This window comes from Neltuma alba, unplaced genomic scaffold (genome assembly GCF_004799145.2).
Source record: "Neltuma alba isolate B1F8T4 unplaced genomic scaffold, ASM479914v2 tig00012807_pilon, whole genome shotgun sequence".
Classification (NCBI taxonomy): Eukaryota; Viridiplantae; Streptophyta; class Magnoliopsida; order Fabales; family Fabaceae; genus Neltuma; species Neltuma alba.
This window is the reverse complement of record NW_021637204.1, coordinates 11,978-29,053: the sequence shown is the minus strand read 5'-3', so window position 1 is coordinate 29,053 and position 17,076 is coordinate 11,978. Positions and strand designations below refer to the sequence as shown.

The 17,076-nt window shown below is 35.6% G+C and overlaps 2 protein-coding genes across 3 annotated transcripts; both read left to right on the top strand.

The window, feature by feature from the left end:
- The first annotated feature begins 1,986 nt into the window (after positions 1–1,986).
- LOC114731205 (probable LRR receptor-like serine/threonine-protein kinase At1g56140) lies at positions 1,987–5,960 on the top strand. Its single transcript, XM_028918342.1, has 8 exons — positions 1,987–2,130; positions 3,090–3,290; positions 3,461–3,499; positions 3,645–3,775; positions 4,121–4,334; positions 4,669–4,900; positions 5,395–5,545; positions 5,643–5,960. The coding sequence occupies exons 1-8, from the start codon at positions 2,052–2,054 to the stop codon at positions 5,958–5,960; spliced, it is 1,365 nt and encodes a 454-aa protein (XP_028774175.1). The 5' UTR covers positions 1,987–2,051.
- Positions 5,961–11,093: 5,133 nt separating this feature from the next.
- Positions 11,094–16,414, top strand: LOC114731200 (protein trichome birefringence-like 5). Of its 2 annotated transcripts, none has more exons than XM_028918336.1 (5): positions 11,094–12,044; positions 13,572–13,764; positions 14,614–14,807; positions 15,037–15,195; positions 15,836–16,414. In XM_028918336.1, the coding sequence occupies exons 1-5, from the start codon at positions 11,191–11,193 to the stop codon at positions 16,167–16,169; spliced, it is 1,734 nt and encodes a 577-aa protein (XP_028774169.1). In that variant the 5' UTR covers positions 11,094–11,190; the 3' UTR covers positions 16,170–16,414. The 2 variants fall into 2 exon arrangements, with proteins under 2 accessions (XP_028774169.1, XP_028774170.1); XM_028918337.1 differs by lacking the exon at positions 15,836–16,414 and adding an exon at positions 15,657–15,825.
- Positions 16,415–17,076: the final 662 nt, after the last annotated feature.

Sequence of the window (17,076 nt, the reverse complement as noted above, 5' to 3'; positions counted from 1 at the left end):
TAATCGAGCTTCGCTTAACTTTATATATATATATATATATATATATGGTCTCCATTCTCAGACGCATGTATATTCTAATTTATTTGTGACCCTATAATATTAATGTTCACCACTTTTTAATACTGGACTAGCCATAACATTATGTATCTTTTAATTCCAGATATGCAAATTGCACAGTTGGGATTTGGGAAGATTCTAATTTTTGAATTAAGTCTTTAATTAGGTTATTTTCAGATAAATACTACATCTTTTTTTGCAGGGAGAGGAGGCTGATGAAAGTGATACCTTTGTTCATATACTCAGTAGAACAGGCACAAACAAAAAGGAAAAAAAAAATTAGGAAGGGAGAATAATTTCATTTTGTAAGCGTTTAAATTTCTCTTGGTCAGAATATAAGTGTTTAAATTAATATATATTAATATATGGAATGTAGAATGACATAGAAAATTCTTATTTCTTCTTTATTCAGATGAGTAGCATATTAATTAGCATTTGAAAAATCAACATCATCATCTTCCTCATCATTTTATTATAAATTCAATGTGAATAACAATACAAGAGCATGGGTTCGCAAAAAACCAGCAATAATTGACTCAATAATGGCGAGATTGAGTTGCGTGGCAAGTTATGAAAAGATAGTATGACAAACAAATCAAACTTACTAAAATTTTCTTTCTTCTTCATTTCCATCAAATCAAACATAAAGTAAGGGAAAATTGGGAAAAATTTCTCCATTAAAAATTTTATTGGTAAGAACAAACTAAGTCAAAGTACTAGTACTTTATGTGTGCAAAATTTACAAAGTACTGATACTTTTTATGTATAAAAATTTGTTAGGTTCTTCTCACCAATAAAATTTTTTATAGGAAAAATTTTTCTTTCTTTAATATCATACATTTAGTAAAATTTTAGTAAGCTGCGCTGTTTACAAAAATTTGTATTGATTCCTTCCAATGATTTCTCCTTTTAATCATTTATGTTAAATAGGAAAAAGTATTCATGTTGTACATGTTAATAGGGCAAAATAGAGGTAATTTGGGAGAAAAATAATAAAACAAATTGAGATATATTTTTTTATACAAAAATGTTCAGGTAAGTTAGGTCACAGGACTCACCAGGATCAATGAGCGGGCATTCAGAAAGTACTTGTAAGGATACTTATAGATTGTTTACTGATAAGTCTTCATATCAGCATATAGGAAACTTTGGTGGAAAGCTTGAAAAAGGAAAAAAGAAAGAAAGAAAGAAAGAAACTTTCACGGAAAGAATTCAACTATTCTCGGGCCGGAAAGCAAGAGGTTAGTTTTTCCCCCCCAAAAGTATAAGTATCTTTTTATTAGAGGTAATTCTATTCGAGGCACTGTCAGGCACTAAATGTAAGCATATCTCACAGCAAGAATTGAAACCTTAATTCACTACGTTATGAGGAACTAGCTCCTTCTGCTAAACCTAATCTCTATCGGTAAGAGGTTAGTTTTTTTTTTTTTGGTTACATAAGAGGTTAGTTTTTGCGAAAACATGACGGCCAATTTGCATTCAGATCCTTTCCTTGGCCCCACATTTGTGGTTCATGTAGATGGCTTTAAAGTACGCCCGATGAAAATTAAAAAATGGATAGGGTGGGGCCGCCTTGGGAAGCGGCCAGCTCCAATCCCTGCAAGCGGCAGCTCGAAGAACTACTGAGAATGTTTCAAAGCGCCAGAGACATCACGCATTGCATCGTTGTTGAGCCAGTGAGAGCTAATAGCGGTTTTCCTCTTACAATATATTATTCTTGTAACTCAGACAGCGAAATGGAGAAGAAAAGGTTGTGTCTTGATAAATATTTTGGATGTTTCTATTCGGCCTCGAGCGGCCTCGTATTGAATTTCCCAACATTCCCTTGTTCCGATCAATTCCGCGGAATCCCCATAGAATGCCAACCTTCCATGTCTCCCACTTTTTCTCTCTGTGTGTGTCTCTCGAATTCTTAATTCTTTGTTCTTCTCATGACAATGACAATAACGAAATAGAAAGGGAAACGCACTGAAAATGCTTCCTCTTCTGCTGAGATGACCGTGACCCACATAGTTGATGAACCTTCTCAAAGCTTCATTCCCCACCCCAGAATGCCTCGCCGATTAATCGAAGGTTCACTTCTCATCTCCTGCATTTCAATGCAAAATTTTTTACTCCTTTCCATATAAGTCTGCTTAATGTTTCCTTCAAGGTGTCTAACTGTTGCGACATGTGAGAATGCTAATGTGTTTTCTTCAGGTTCACCTGTGATTTAAACAGAACAAGTAAATCCAAGCTTTCACTAAATTGTCCATCTCACTTTTCTTGTATGAGCCTTTTCAATCTGCTTTCTTTAGGCGCACTTATTAATGTCCACAGCATAACTGTACAAGACTATAAGCAAACGCAAAGTTTCATCATTAGCATTAATTATGGAATCTAGCTGGCTGTTGAATTTCCTTAGATTGCTGATCTTATTTGGCTCTAATTTGGGAATGTGTGAGAAGAATTTTTCTCATTTTGATTCTCCCGTGAGTTGAGTTTAACTAGATACTGTCTTTCCTTCTGACCACCCCAAAAAGAAAAACTGTCTTTCCCAGATGTTATCAAGTTTTTAATGAAATCAGTTTGTTAAGTTCTGTTTCATCTGGTTTCTCATCTTGATTGTCGCACATGTTTTATCTTTGAACTGGAAGGTTAACCAAATTCCTTTCCCTATTTTCTTGAAATAAGGGAAAGGAAGGCTATTTGTCTTCTATATCATAGGAAAATAGTCATCACATACTGGTTTATTGGTGTCAGTACTGTGTAAATATTTTTTAAATGGCAGCAAAATGAAATTAAACATAACTTTGCACTTATACATGTATTTTATATATTTTAGCTGCTTTACTCATGGTAAGCCTTATAATTTTTAATATTACGTGATAAGCCCGTGTAGCCCATGTTGGATTTGGTCAAGTAAGGTGATTCATCCAAGGGGCTACATTGTGGGGATCAAACCCTTAATTTTGTGTGTCAGTTTTTTTTATCTATTCCTTCACTTCACTAGGAATAAACACAAAAATCAGTGACAAAACTGTGATTTGCAGTGGGATCTCCTTCATCCTCTCAGAATTTTCAGGCATCATCCGTACAGAATTCTGAAGGATTGTTCTTTCTCTTAGGAGGGATAGTAATGCTCATCATATTGCTGATTCTTCTATTTGTGTGTCGGAATCATATTAAACCAGCAAAACTAATGAAAATGATGGCTTGGAACAAACAGCAGCTTCTGAATGAGCAGCAACGAGGTAATTAAAACAAAGCACCAAAAAACCACAATATTAGATGCCTGAATCGATTTTGCCTTAATTTTTTATATGATTGTGGCATGATTTTTTTTTTATTTTTATTGAGGGGTAGATGTTCTTATAATATTACTTTATTTGTTCTTTTCTCGGTGAATCTGATGAACCAGCAGAGGTGGTGGAGATGATAGTTTCAACAAGTAAGCAGCAAGGTAGTTGAAAGAAACAATCAGAGAACCTGCCACTTGTTTATTTGTTTATTTATTTATTTATTTTTGCCCCAGAAAAAAGAACCTGCCACTTTAATACACTATTTATTATAGGGTCTCAACATTGGAGTTTATATTTTGTATACAGGATCCATGGAAGTCTTGAGTGGGAGCCTCCGAACAATTATCTACTTTGACTACTGGACATTGAAGAAGGCAACCAAGAATTTTCATTCCGGTAATCTTCTCGGAAGTGGTGGATTTGGGCCTGTCTATCGGGTACAAATACTGAATTTAATTAAGCTTGCTTTAATGAGGGGGTTGATTTGTTGATATGAGCCTTGAAACTTTTTAGTATGATGCATTTATATTGCAACACTAATATGTATGATGTATGTCAAATTTTAGATCGAAGTATTAATGGGTCCCATTGTAGTCTCAGAGTGAATTGATCAATATATTCATCAAACTGAAATAACTGGTAAATGAACTTGTGCGGTGATACATGTGAACTTAAGAGATTGGCAGCATTTACTTGGGTGTTAAGAAACTCAGTACTGGAACATGAAGTCCATTTGCATATGCTTCTAGTTGTAGGTTATGATCCTAAAGTGTATTTGTCAGGGAAAGTTGGCAAATGGAAGGCTAATTGCAGTTAAGAAACTGTCTGTTAACAAATCCGAACAAGGAGAGAAAGAATTTCTAGCAGAGGTGAGAATGATCACCAGTATTCAGCACAAAAATCTGGTTCGCCTTATTGGATGTTGCACAGAAGGGATTCAAAGGATGCTTGTGTATGAATATATGAAGAACAAAAGTTTGGACCTCTATATATTTGGTATTCCTTCTTTATATTACCTCTTTAATACTTTCAGTTTTTAGCATCCATCTATCATGTTTATATACAGTGAAACCCATGTTAAATATTTTTATATTAAGTAGAAACTCTAATAAATCGCACTATTTATGAGCTATGAACATTATAGCTCATTTCTCAGACTTATTGCAACATATAAAACCCCGTAGTAGTTAAATAAAAGTCTCCTTTGAGCAGAAGATCTGGTTAAATATTTACTGTTTTTTGTACTGTTGAATTCTCCTTTAGTGTTTACAAGGTTGTGTGATTGTTATAACAACACAAAACTCCTTTTTTGGATGCTGCTATAATGCAGGAAGCAGCGATCAATTTCTAGACTGGAGAACTAGGTTCCAAATTACCCTTGGAGTAGCACGTGGATTGCAATATTTACATGAGGATTCACATATCAGAATTGTTCATCGAGATATTAAAGCAAGCAATATTCTTCTTGATGAAAAGTTTCGTCCAAGGATTGGGGACTTTGGACTGGCGAGATTCTTCCCTGACGATGAAGATTACCTCAGCACTCAGTTTGCTGGAACATTGTGAGTCTTATTCTCTAAATGATAATGTCTTTAAATGCATTGATTAGACTCTCAGACTGGGTTAGCTGGTTCAGTTGGTAAACCAATGAAATGGTGGATTGGCTGCTATATAGGTATATACAACCAGTTAACCATGTAGCTCAATAACCATTCAAAGTTCAATGAATCAACTCGTACCGCCATACCTACCTGGGCGGTTTATTGCCTTGATCCGGTCCAGAAATGTGGTGAGATTTGAGCACATGACATGATGAAAAATAGCGGTTTCACTTTCTTTCCAATCACGTCCTGTGTTTCACAAATGGCATCATTAAAATGAATAATCAAGTCTAGATCCGTCAATTGTAGTGAATGAACCCTATGAAGTATTCCATGCAGGTGTTTGATGTCTTAGTTTTTCATTATAATGTGATAAGATGACTTTTGAGTTTATCCAAAGAACTCCATCATATGTAGTAAATTATATGCTAGTCTTTCTTGTCTATCTTGATTAGGGGTTATACAGCTCCTGAATATGCTATTAGAGGGGAATTGTCAGAAAAGGCAGACATCTATAGTTTTGGAGTCCTTCTGCTTGAAATTATTTGCTGCAGGAAAAATACGGATCTTACTTTACCATCAGAAATGCAGTATCTTCCTGAATATGTAAGCTCCTGCATTCTACACTGAATTATGTTTATTACACAGACCAGTATTATTTCTGCCGCATATTTCAATGGGCTTGCGTGTATTTTCATTGCAGGCGTGGAAGCTCTTTGATAAGTCAAGGTTGATGGATCTTGTACACCCGAAATTGCGGGAACTTGGATTTATAGAAAAGGATGTTATGCAGGCAATCCATGTGGCGTTCTTATGTATTCAGTCTCAAGCAAACTTAAGGCCTCCAATGTCAGAGATTGTACCATTGTTGACATTCAAAATTGACATGATTAGAACACCGACGAGGCCATCCTTCCTTGACCGAAGGCAGAGAAAGGATGATGAGAACCATTCTTGGGAAGCCATATCCGAGGCATATCCTTCACCATTGCCCAATGATTCTGCATCCATACCTAAGTAAAGGCTACTTGTTCATACTCGCTATCAAATAAGGAGCTATGACTATATAAGGAAAAGGGGAAATATTTTGAAGGGCTAGACCACCTATGCATTAACCTTTTGCTTCAGGTATTTGTAATCTGCAATGGAACTCCCTTTAGCAGGAATTCTTCTACTGTAATTAGCATGAGAATATCTCTGTATCATCCTTACATGATAGTTGTGTGAAGCTTTTTTACATTGAAGGTAATAATTATAGCAGACTTTTGTAATATATTTAGTATGACTGAAATAAAAGACATAATTTCAATCTTTTTCAAAATCCTTCAGGCTTCAGCTGATCACTTTCATTCTACTGAAGTGGACAAATGAGTTCAGGTCAAAAAAAGGACAAAGGAGTTGAAATCTTAGCACTCAAGTTCTGCGATAATGGAGAATATTTTATTCCACTAGGTCACTCAACTCAGATCTTATATTGTCATATTAATTAATCATCACAAAGAACATTGATATTGTCTTTAAAAATTTCCCCAGAATTTTAGGATAGTCCATGTCTTAGTTTAGTAACATTGATAAACCAAAGCACCTTCTCCTCCACTGTCACCATGATGACTTCTGTTTCTGATGCCTCATTACTAATTCTCTGATTATTGATATATATATATATACACGTATATATATTATAATGTTATATTTTGTGGAAGAGGATATACGAAGCCGACAATACATGGGGGCAGTTAATTGTATGCACAAGCACAGCCTCGAGATATACACCACGAGAAAGAGACTGAAAACAAGAATGGAAAAAAGCATGGGAGAGGGAGAGAGACACAGGCAAAACGACCCTGCTAGTTTTTGTCGAAGGAGAAAGCAAAGAACCTTTATAGCTACATATGGGGAATTTATTAAGAAGCGTTCCCATTAAATTCCTGTCCCGACACATATTCAATGCCGTTTCTTCATTAGCAGTACAGGTTTTGCTTCAGACATCACAAGCACCCTCTTTCTTCTTTTGACCTATAGACTGAATCTACGCAACCCCACCATATCCTTTGTATTCAGAGAGTAAATGTACTATGTGCAGCTTGATAGAGACCAAGACTGTGGGGTCAAGTATTGAAAGTAACGTATTTTTTTTTTTGTAGCATTAATACAATTTTTTATCTTTTAAAATTTGTTTCACAAATTTTAAAATCATAGATTTTGACCTCTCAAATTTTTTTATTTAAAATATTAATCTTTATAATATAATAAAAACTTGAGTCATTTTGTCGGATTAAAATTTATAGTTTGGAATTTAAAGAACTAAAATCAAAATAAAAATAAATTTAATTTATTAAAAATTATAGCTATAGAAAATTGGCCTAACACTATAATTTGAGCAAGTGGTTTTTGGTCTGAACCTCAGTTATGAATGGTACTGATGAGAACTTGCTTGAAAAAGTGGTTTTGAATTTGAATTTCAGCTCATTTGCATATAGCAACCTAGTTAAAAAGGTGAACTATTTTTTATGTTTATCGTCCGATAAGCGGTGAGTATTATAATACTTATTAAATTTTAACTATTCAAATTTAATATAAAATATTGAGATTTAATATTTAATATTTTTATTTTTTTAAAAAATGTTTTCCTTTTTAACAGGTACAAAATTCAAAATAAATGTAATATCTTAACTAAGTTTTTGAAAATTAAATTTTTTAAATTTAGACCATTAAAACTAATTTTAAATGGTTTAAATTTTATCATAACAATGAGTATTATGACGGTTGTTAAAAGATTTACCTTCGGTATTCTATAAATCATTAATTTTTGCTTTAAATATACTCCCAAAAAAATACTGGATTTCGAATCCACATCCCTGTGAAGTATGGCTTTTATCCTCATCGATTGAACCAAATTCTGTCGTACACTGAAAGTAATTTTTAATACTATAAATTTTCAGTCTTTTTTTTTTAACTTCCTATAATAAGATAAAGATTTATTTTCGATCGGATACAAAGCCCTCTCCCTCTCCCTCTCTGAAAAACAAGCATGTTTTGAAGTCTCAACCAAGAAGAGGGAAACAAGAAATGAACTTTTTGGTATATCCCCGGTCTACTGGGACTTTTTTTAACATGCAACAGTAACAGTGACATATGAAAATTGTTACAACGTATGAGCCTGTCTTTTTGCCCAGTGAACAATAGTAACCTCTAAGCTAGGAGAAAGTTGACAGTAATGCTATTGTCAGAAGCAATATTCTGCGATTGATTCGCTTACAAGATGAACAGAGAAGGAGCAAAAAAGCAAATGAAAAATGGAGGAAAAATATATTCAAACTCTAGAAGAAGAGGGTAATGTACGTCAGTTTTTTTCCAAAATTCACCTTAGTACAACAGCTAAGTAATACAACTTCCTAAAACAAAAATGAAGAAGATCATACTGTACTTTCCATTGTGGTCACCTAAAGGTCCCTTTTGGCCTCTGAATAGAAAATATGACTCAGAAATAATTGACTTCTTTGTAGATTTTTCGAACCAGATGGATCTAATTTTGTCATTCTGAACCTACATAGTTGAAGCATGAGCGATGAAGTGAAGCCAAAAAAATCTCTGAAGAAGTCAACTGATACTGGACGCACATAATCTTTAAAGCACTATAACAGGATCCTAGTCATTATATGCTACAAGGAAGATGGTTCTTTGTCTTGCTACCTGTTGTGTAATGGATTAGGACCAGTAGGGACGAGTCTCTTATCATCAGAGATGGTGCTGTTCTTCATGGAGCTTGAAAAGGGATGACTAAAACGGCACCTCTTGGAGTTGCACTTGTTGCCGTCTTCGTCTTCATGCTCATTTGAGCTCTTCTTCTTTGTATCTTCAAGTAAATCAGTGACAATGAAGCTCTTGTTTCTTGCAGATACTGCGTTGTTGAACCTATGGCAAACCAAGATCAAAAGACACACCAAAATTATCAATCTCATTGAACCAAGTTTAAGTTCAAAATCATAGAAGAAATGGAAGGGCAGAGAAAAAGAGAAAGACCCTCAGAAGATTATATACTTGTAAAATGAACCAGAGAGAGGGAGGGAGACAGAGGCAAAAGGAATTAATTGGTGCTGATATATTATTATTATTAGTAATGAAACAGAGCAGAGAGAGGGCATGGCATGAGAAGGTTATGGGGCATTAACTACGAAGTACCTCGTATATATGCAGTAAAAGACTGTAATGATATATCACATCTCTTGGGTCAGATATTTCACCAAACATCTTTAAGGCACATCAATTCAAACCTCAGCATTGATGGACAACTTGTGAGTCCAAACCAACCAACACAGTTTGAGAAGAGTAAAATGAGGAAGCAAAGTGCAAAATGAATCCTGTTCCTAAACCTACTAAGCCTTCTGGCGACTGGCCACTGGCCAGGGAAGTTGAAGTAGTTAGCTTAACCCAGCCCCACCCAAATGCTCTCAAATCCTACTTGGTACTTCCAATCACATGTTTTTCCTTTTTTTCTTTTGATGTCTAAAATTAGAGGAGTCCATGCAGTAGTTTTCCCAGCATTATTTCTCATTTTTGTCCCATACATAGAACTCACATGCATTATTTTATTTTGCACTCATCCTGTTCCATAGTACAAATTATGAACTTTAGGCTACCAATATTGGGAATTGGATCATTAGATTTGGGAGTCGTGGCAGCAGAGGTCTATCATTTATCTTAGATTCTAGATTAGTTTCCCCTGGGGATGGAGGATACTTTCAATGAAAAAAACATAAACATGCTTATGGAAGAGCTATCTTTAATTGAATTTGGCAATGCTCCAATCTAATCCAGATAACTATATCAAAAATGAAAAAAAAACAATAAACCTGAAGGAGGAAGGAGGGGGGGGATGGGTTATACGGAAAAGAGGGGAACAAGGAGGAGGAGGGAAGAAGGGAATGGGAACGCCGGAATTGTGAAAATTGAGGACTGAGAAGACAGGAAGATGAAAGATGGGAAGCGAATAGTGAATGGTGAATTAAAGCAGACTCCCATTTCTGTTCAAACACCTCACTCTTGTCCTTCCCTCAAACTTGCCAAGTTACCAACAACACCACTGTATATTATAGCTTCTCAGACTCACCCATATCCCCCCTTCTACCTACGCCTATCTATACCTATTTCCGTTATTCATTAAACATTTTGATTTCAATTCCCATATTATTAATTAATAATTAATCAATAACAACCTACATATTATTATAAAATATAAAAATTTTAAGGGAACTAAATTTTGGGCTATGTATTGTTCCTATATAGAAGTCCATACAATTAACGGGTAGTTGCTCCGGATGCTGCTTGTCATGTCTGGAGGAGGCCCCAGGTTTAAACTCAACATTGACATGTTTATGTGTGCACGCATTTAATTGATGATTTATGTGCTGTAAACACTAGATAGCATATACTACTTCCGATCCTAATTATAAGAGCAAGTTGACTAATTTGAGGAGATTAAGGAAGTAAGTTGAGTTAGTTATTTGTCTTAAATAGGTGTTGTCTTTCCTAAAATATCCTTGCTAATCAAGTGTATTGACTAGAACTATAATTATTAGAAAGACTATCTTGGAAAAAATTGAGTAAATATGAGAGACAAAATGGATTGGAGTCTTATATTTAGAATCAAAATAAAAGTCAAACATGATCTTATATTAAGGACCGGAGGTAGTGTATATATATAAAGTGTGACATATAAAAAGGATCAGCTCTATCTTAAAAGTTGTAATTTATAGAGTAATTTTTTTAAAGACTGGTTATTTAAAATAGTCATAGTCATGAAATTATCACATGATTATATATCTTCTGTTATTCTTCAAAAACTGGAAGGGGAAGATGTAAATATTGCATGAAGTAGGAGTAGAAGTCGGTAATTTGGCAACAAAAAAGAAATTAGGAAAAAAAAAAAAAAGAGAAGCAGAAGTTGGTGGTTGGGTTGATTTTATACGGTCGAATTTTCTTAACCCGAACCCGCTCGAAAGTAGCGGGCTAAAAGAAATGGATCCCAAATTAAGGTGTCTAAAACCCAAATCCAAACTAACTCTTCTGAGCGAACAAAGCAGCACGTGTGATTTTACCAAAAACAAAAAAGCAGCACGTGTGAACATGTGCCTCCGAACACGGTCCATGAAATCCCCCACTTTCTTCTTCCTCTGTAACTGTCGGAGCCGGCGACGCCTCCTCCGGTCTTCATCTCTCTTCCCTGAACATGCTCTTCCACCATTTCCCACATGGCAACTTCCGTCACCCAGAGGAGGAGCCTTTATACCGTCACCACCCTCTTGTTCCTCGCCTTGTTTCTTCTCACTATGTTCGTTTTTAGCAGAAGAGCTCTAGAATCCGCCCTCTCACTTCGTCCTGATATCTTCTTTCGAGCTTCCCCTTCTCTCCAAGATTCTCCAATCTCATCTTCTGAGCACACTGCCACTGCCTTGAATTTTACTTCTGACCCGGGAAATGTGGATTCTCCATCTAACCACTCTGTTTATAAGAATGTTCAAACTGGACCGGTTGAACTCGATTCTAACTCTGCTGGGTTCGATAAAGAAGAATCTGGTAATGATAAGAATGAGAAAGCTTCTGACAGCAAAACCACTGTCTCTAGTGTGGATAGTCTTCGCGAGTCTGGCTCGGATAATGAGATTTCTGTTAATAGTCCGATCGAACCAGTTTCTGATAAGGAATTGAATGTGACAATGGCGGGTAATGATCGTGTCTCAGGCATCGACAATGAAGTTTCTGGTCGCGATAAGAATGGCGCTGATTCTAAGAACGGGTCCACCGACGCAATTGCGGTTGATGTTCACGATTCTAGCACTGATGGTACTGACAATGAAGTTTCTAAGAATGATGCTGATAATGTAACCACTGGCAAAATAGCTGATAATGTCGGCGATCCCGCGTTGGAGAAGCAGTTGAAGTGTGATTTGTACACTGGAACTTGGGTGAAGGATGAAAATTACCCAATTTACCGACCGGGTTCTTGCCCTTATGTTGACGAAGCTTATGATTGCCAAATCAATGGAAGGACTGACACAGATTATACAAAATGGCGGTGGCAGCCTGATGGCTGTGATCTTCCCAGGTATTTGTGTAGTTTTTCTAGTGCTTTACGTGTTATTATGTGGGAGGTGTGCGTGTGTTATCTTTCACTTCTTTTAAGCATTTTCATCAATTCGTTGTAATGTGTGAGCTGTATTATGTATTCCATGGGAGATTGGGACGTAAACGAGTTTTATTGCTCCGAGACTTCATTGTGATATTGTTGAACATTAAGCGGACATGCATTGAACTTGTGATAAAAACGTCTTTTGCTTGTCCTTGAGAGTCTTGGGCACCACGACTTCGTTTACATGATATGGTAGTTTGAGTGACATTGCTCTTGTCCATGTTCACTCAAGTGCATATATGTTTTAGTCTTGGGCTTGTCCTTTAAGACATGCTCACATATGAATACCCAACGATAACATGTGATACAGACATAAATGCTACCTTTTCTCTTGGGAACAGCTTGAGGAAAGCAACTTTCGAAAACCAATGCATCTGACTGAATGTATTTTTAAGCGTATATGTGATACTAAATGTTGAAAGAACTTTCATGAAAATATGGCCGAGTTTTTGGGTTGCAAATTATGAAGGTGATTGGGTTGTCCTGTAAATATTGAAGAACAGCGGATCTTACTATCAGAGCTTATCTCCCTGAAGCATGAATTTAGGTTTTGGTGCCCTACAATAGTATTACTACCAGCGAAAGTTGATGACGATTTTCAATTCATATAAGCTTTGTTCCTCTGGCATCCATATTAGCTTCCTCAGCACACAACGTAGGTTAATTTATTTATTCCAAACCAGTGGAAAACATTTTTAAAAAAGTGTGAGATCTTTCTTAGAACTGTCAAACTTGTGCAAACAAATGTTCTATTAATGTAGAAATATTTTTTAAAAAAATACCATACTTTTTTTTCCTGCACTATGGTTGTACTGGATCATCTTGATTGATGTTTTCGGTTCTTCTAGCCCATGTTTGATGAATGATGTTCTTTGCTTAGTTTCTGAAGCCATATTTTTTGTCTGGTAGTCAGTCAGGCATTACAATTAATCAGTGCATTTCAAACTTTTAACCTTGTGATTAATATTTTTCAATATTTATAGTGGATTGTATCACTAGATCTGTTTGTCACCATGCTTACTCTGCCTTTTGGATTTCGTAGAAGTTGGGAGTGGTATAATTCATTTTTCGTTATTTTTACGTTTCAGTTTAAACAAATATAATATCTGATAGATCATCAAAAAAATTGTTCTTTCTCTTTGATCGGTGAGAAGAGGGAAAGAGAATTCCTTTACAGTTACTTGAACCCTATGTTGAGCTGCTGTTGTTATTGGTTGAGTCTGACAAAAGTAATTGGTGTACATCTAAAATTTGTTCAGCTTTTGGCCTTCTGTCTATGCAAGGCTCTTCAGTCACCCTGTGTGAGAATTGAAATAACGGTTAATTGTATGGAGTTGCTAAATCATTTTCCAAGCATCTAATATTTGGTCCCTGATAGTGCAGTTTACAGGAACATCAGATATTCATGGTCGTTCTTCATTCACTTTACCTTGTTACTTGCAGGTTTAATGCCACAGACTTCTTGGTAAGACTAAGAGGTAAAAACTTGATGCTGATAGGAGATTCTATGAATCGGAATCAATTTGAATCAATTTTGTGCATGCTCCGTGAAGGTCTTCAAAATAAGAGCAAAATGTATGAGACCCATGGGTACAAAATAACCAAAGGACGGGGTTTCTACATTTTCAAATTTGAGGTAAAAACTTCCTTTCCTTGCATCGTCAGGTTATCCGGGCATTATTGACATGAATTTTTCAATGTTTTCAGCAGCTTTTGAAAAATATTTTCCTCTCATAATTGTCTGTTGTGATTACTTCTGATTGATTGCTTTGACGCCAAATTGTTGACAAGAACAACTCCAGCTGCTCCTTAGGTCTTGTTTGGGAATTTTGAAGAAAGCGAAGTGGATTGGTCATTAATGGAGGGGGACGGGATGGAGTGGAGTGGGAAGAGACAGTTCCTATTCCGTTGGATGTTTAATGAAGATATATATATATGATAGCCCATTTCGTATTGTTTGACAGTTGCGGCGTCACTGATAGGGTGAAGAATATCAGGCCCCTAAGGCATAAGTTTCCCATGTTAGTATTGTGAATGTGAAATAAAGTGAAGAATCTTTATCTCAAGAAAAAAGAAAAAGTGAAGGATATCTTAACGATCAATGGTGAAACTGTGATTGAAGAATATGGGGAAGCCAAATCATCTCAAACTTCCCCGATTTGGAGGTTTTTTGAAATTGGAGTGTGGGTTGGGGAGGATATGTTTGGGTCTGGGAGCTGCTTACCAGACCACCCCTATCCATTACATTTGAACCATCCAAATAATTTTTTTCCCTTACCATGCTACATCTCCCAAACAAGCCCTTAGTTTTTAAGCTCTTTGAAAATATGATGCTATTTCTCTTGGTTCTTACAATAATTTTGCAGAGTTTTTAATCATCCGAACAACGACCAGGCAATCTTGCCTGCGTATTTTTCTCGTTAGAATCAATTGTAGGCTTATAAACTGTAGTTCATTATGTTAAGGTTTTGAAACGCTTTGGCAGGACTATAACTGTACAGTACAATTTGTGAGATCTCATTTCCTTGTGAGGGAAGGAATTCGTAAAAATGCACAAGGGAACTCAAACCCAACATTATCAATAGACCGGATTGACAAGACGTCTGGCCGTTGGATGAGGGCTGATATTCTTATCTTTAACACTGGGCACTGGTGGACCCATGGAAAGACTGCTCGAGGGTTTGTATGCAATTTTTTTTATCTTAATAGATTTATGCTTTGAAATGGTACCTCTATGTTCTTTAAGTTAGGTAACTTTGAGTTTAGTTCTTGAATTACTGTTTTGCCATTGACCCCTTGAAGATAAATTTTCCTTCCATAAAAGATTTGCAGCACATTTTTTGTTTGAAAAGAAAAAGTAAAAGAAAAATTCATCTACCAAAACCGACAATGTCTGCTTTTTTTCCAGGATAAATTATTACAAAGAAGGTGATTATCTTTATCCACAGTTTGATTCAGTTGAGGCATACAGAAGGGCTCTAAAGACCTGGGCAAATTGGATTGATCGTAACATCAATCCAAAGAAACAGATAGTCTACTATCGTGGATATTCTTCTGCCCATTTCAGGTATTGATTTTCTGAAAAAACGGTTTAAAATACAGTTTACCGTTGCGTGATTTGGCCTGTTTCAGTTCATTATCTTCTGGTTCAAAAGTTGGCAAATTTGGAAAAACAGAAGGACCTTCATTTAAGACTCTTGCTTTGCATGGAGTGTGAGATGAGTCGTAACTTGCTGTAGATTTTTTATATATATGATCTGGAAGTATCTGTTTAAGATTTGGCAAAATTAAAGCCTAAGGTCATGTGCCTTGCTGACTAGCAAGCAAAACCTCAAATTCTGACGTTTCACATTTGCGAAAGTGAATGCGTAGAAGATATTCAAAAGGAGATAAAGAAACAAAGATAGGATGGATATAAAAATGGGATAAGAGCCCTGTCCATAGTCATATATTTTTGTATCTACTTTCTTTTTGAATATTTTCGAAGTCATGAATTTAAAGTATTCTGTTTGGTACATTTAATAGCAGAACGTCAGCTTTTGAACTACTAGGTAACGACAAACTATGGCCCAAACTACATGATACTCTTCCCCTTCCATTATATTTATGACCGAGAGTCTTGTAAAAGAAATAAATTGCAGTCACACCACCATCGATTACTCTTTGTAATCACTTCTTGTTTCTTTTTCATGAAATTTTGGAATCAGAGGTGGAGACTGGGACTCAGGTGGGTCATGCCGGGGTGAAACCGATCCAGTTTTTACTGGGACGATCCTTAACAGCTATCCGGAAAAAATGAAGATAGTGCAAGAAGTGATTAGGGGGATGAAAGTTCCGGTGAAGTTATTAAATGTCACAAGACTGACCAATTTCCGCAAGGATGGCCACCCATCTGTATATGGAAAGTACACAATTCCAGGGAAGAAAGTATCCACAAGAAAGCAAGATTGTAGCCATTGGTGTCTTCCCGGGGTACCTGATGCTTGGAATGAGCTCATTTATGCCACTTTGGTTCTTCACCAGACTAGGACAACTAGTTAACACCTTTTGTTTTTCTCTTAAAAAAAAAAATTATTTGTTATTTATTATTTATTTATTTTTCCCCGTGTTTTAGGCAGGATATGTCAACTACAAAAGATTGAGGTAGTGCAGCAAGGGGGCAAAAAAAAAAAAAAGGACTTCCCCCTTGAATTTTACTCTTGACATATCTTCACGTTTATTTCCTGTCGGATTTTTGTTGGGATTTCTTATTTATTACACATGAAGAGATATAGTCGTTGCCCATAGATGTTCAGCGATTTTCATGTATGTGATCAACCCTAAAAAGAAGGTATTTTTTGGTTTTATTGATAGCGATGTATTAGAATGTGAGAAATCGAGGAAGATACGGAAGAGATCATAGATGTAATGGGAATTTTTAAAAAAAATTAATTTCTAATCAGATTCGAAAGAGACAAATTTAAGTGTGAAATTCATTTAATTAAAAATATTATATTTCTTAAATCTCAATGTCAATACTAAGGTGTCCCACATCAGACTTTATGGGACCCGGCACCATTATATTCGGATCAAATTTAGGCCTGATGAGTGATGGCATTTCATGTTGAATTTTTTTGTTCTTTTTTTTTTTTTTAAATCCGATTCCATTGTGTGAAAATTTCATGGGGTTTACGTAAGGGTTACTCCTCCTACTGTATTTATTTTGGCTAAATAGCGTAAAAAGATATTTGACCCCAAAAAAAAAAAGGACAAAAGAAACTGACCAACTATTTTCCTAGTCTAGCTATCATTATCATACATGCTAGTAGGTGATAATGGAGGAACGTCAATTTGTGTGCACTGAATTATTGATGTTTAATTTTTTTTCCACAAAAGAATTTAATAAAAAAAGTAGTCATTGATAAATGGAAAAAATTAAAATCATGTTAGAATTAGTTAATTCAAAATG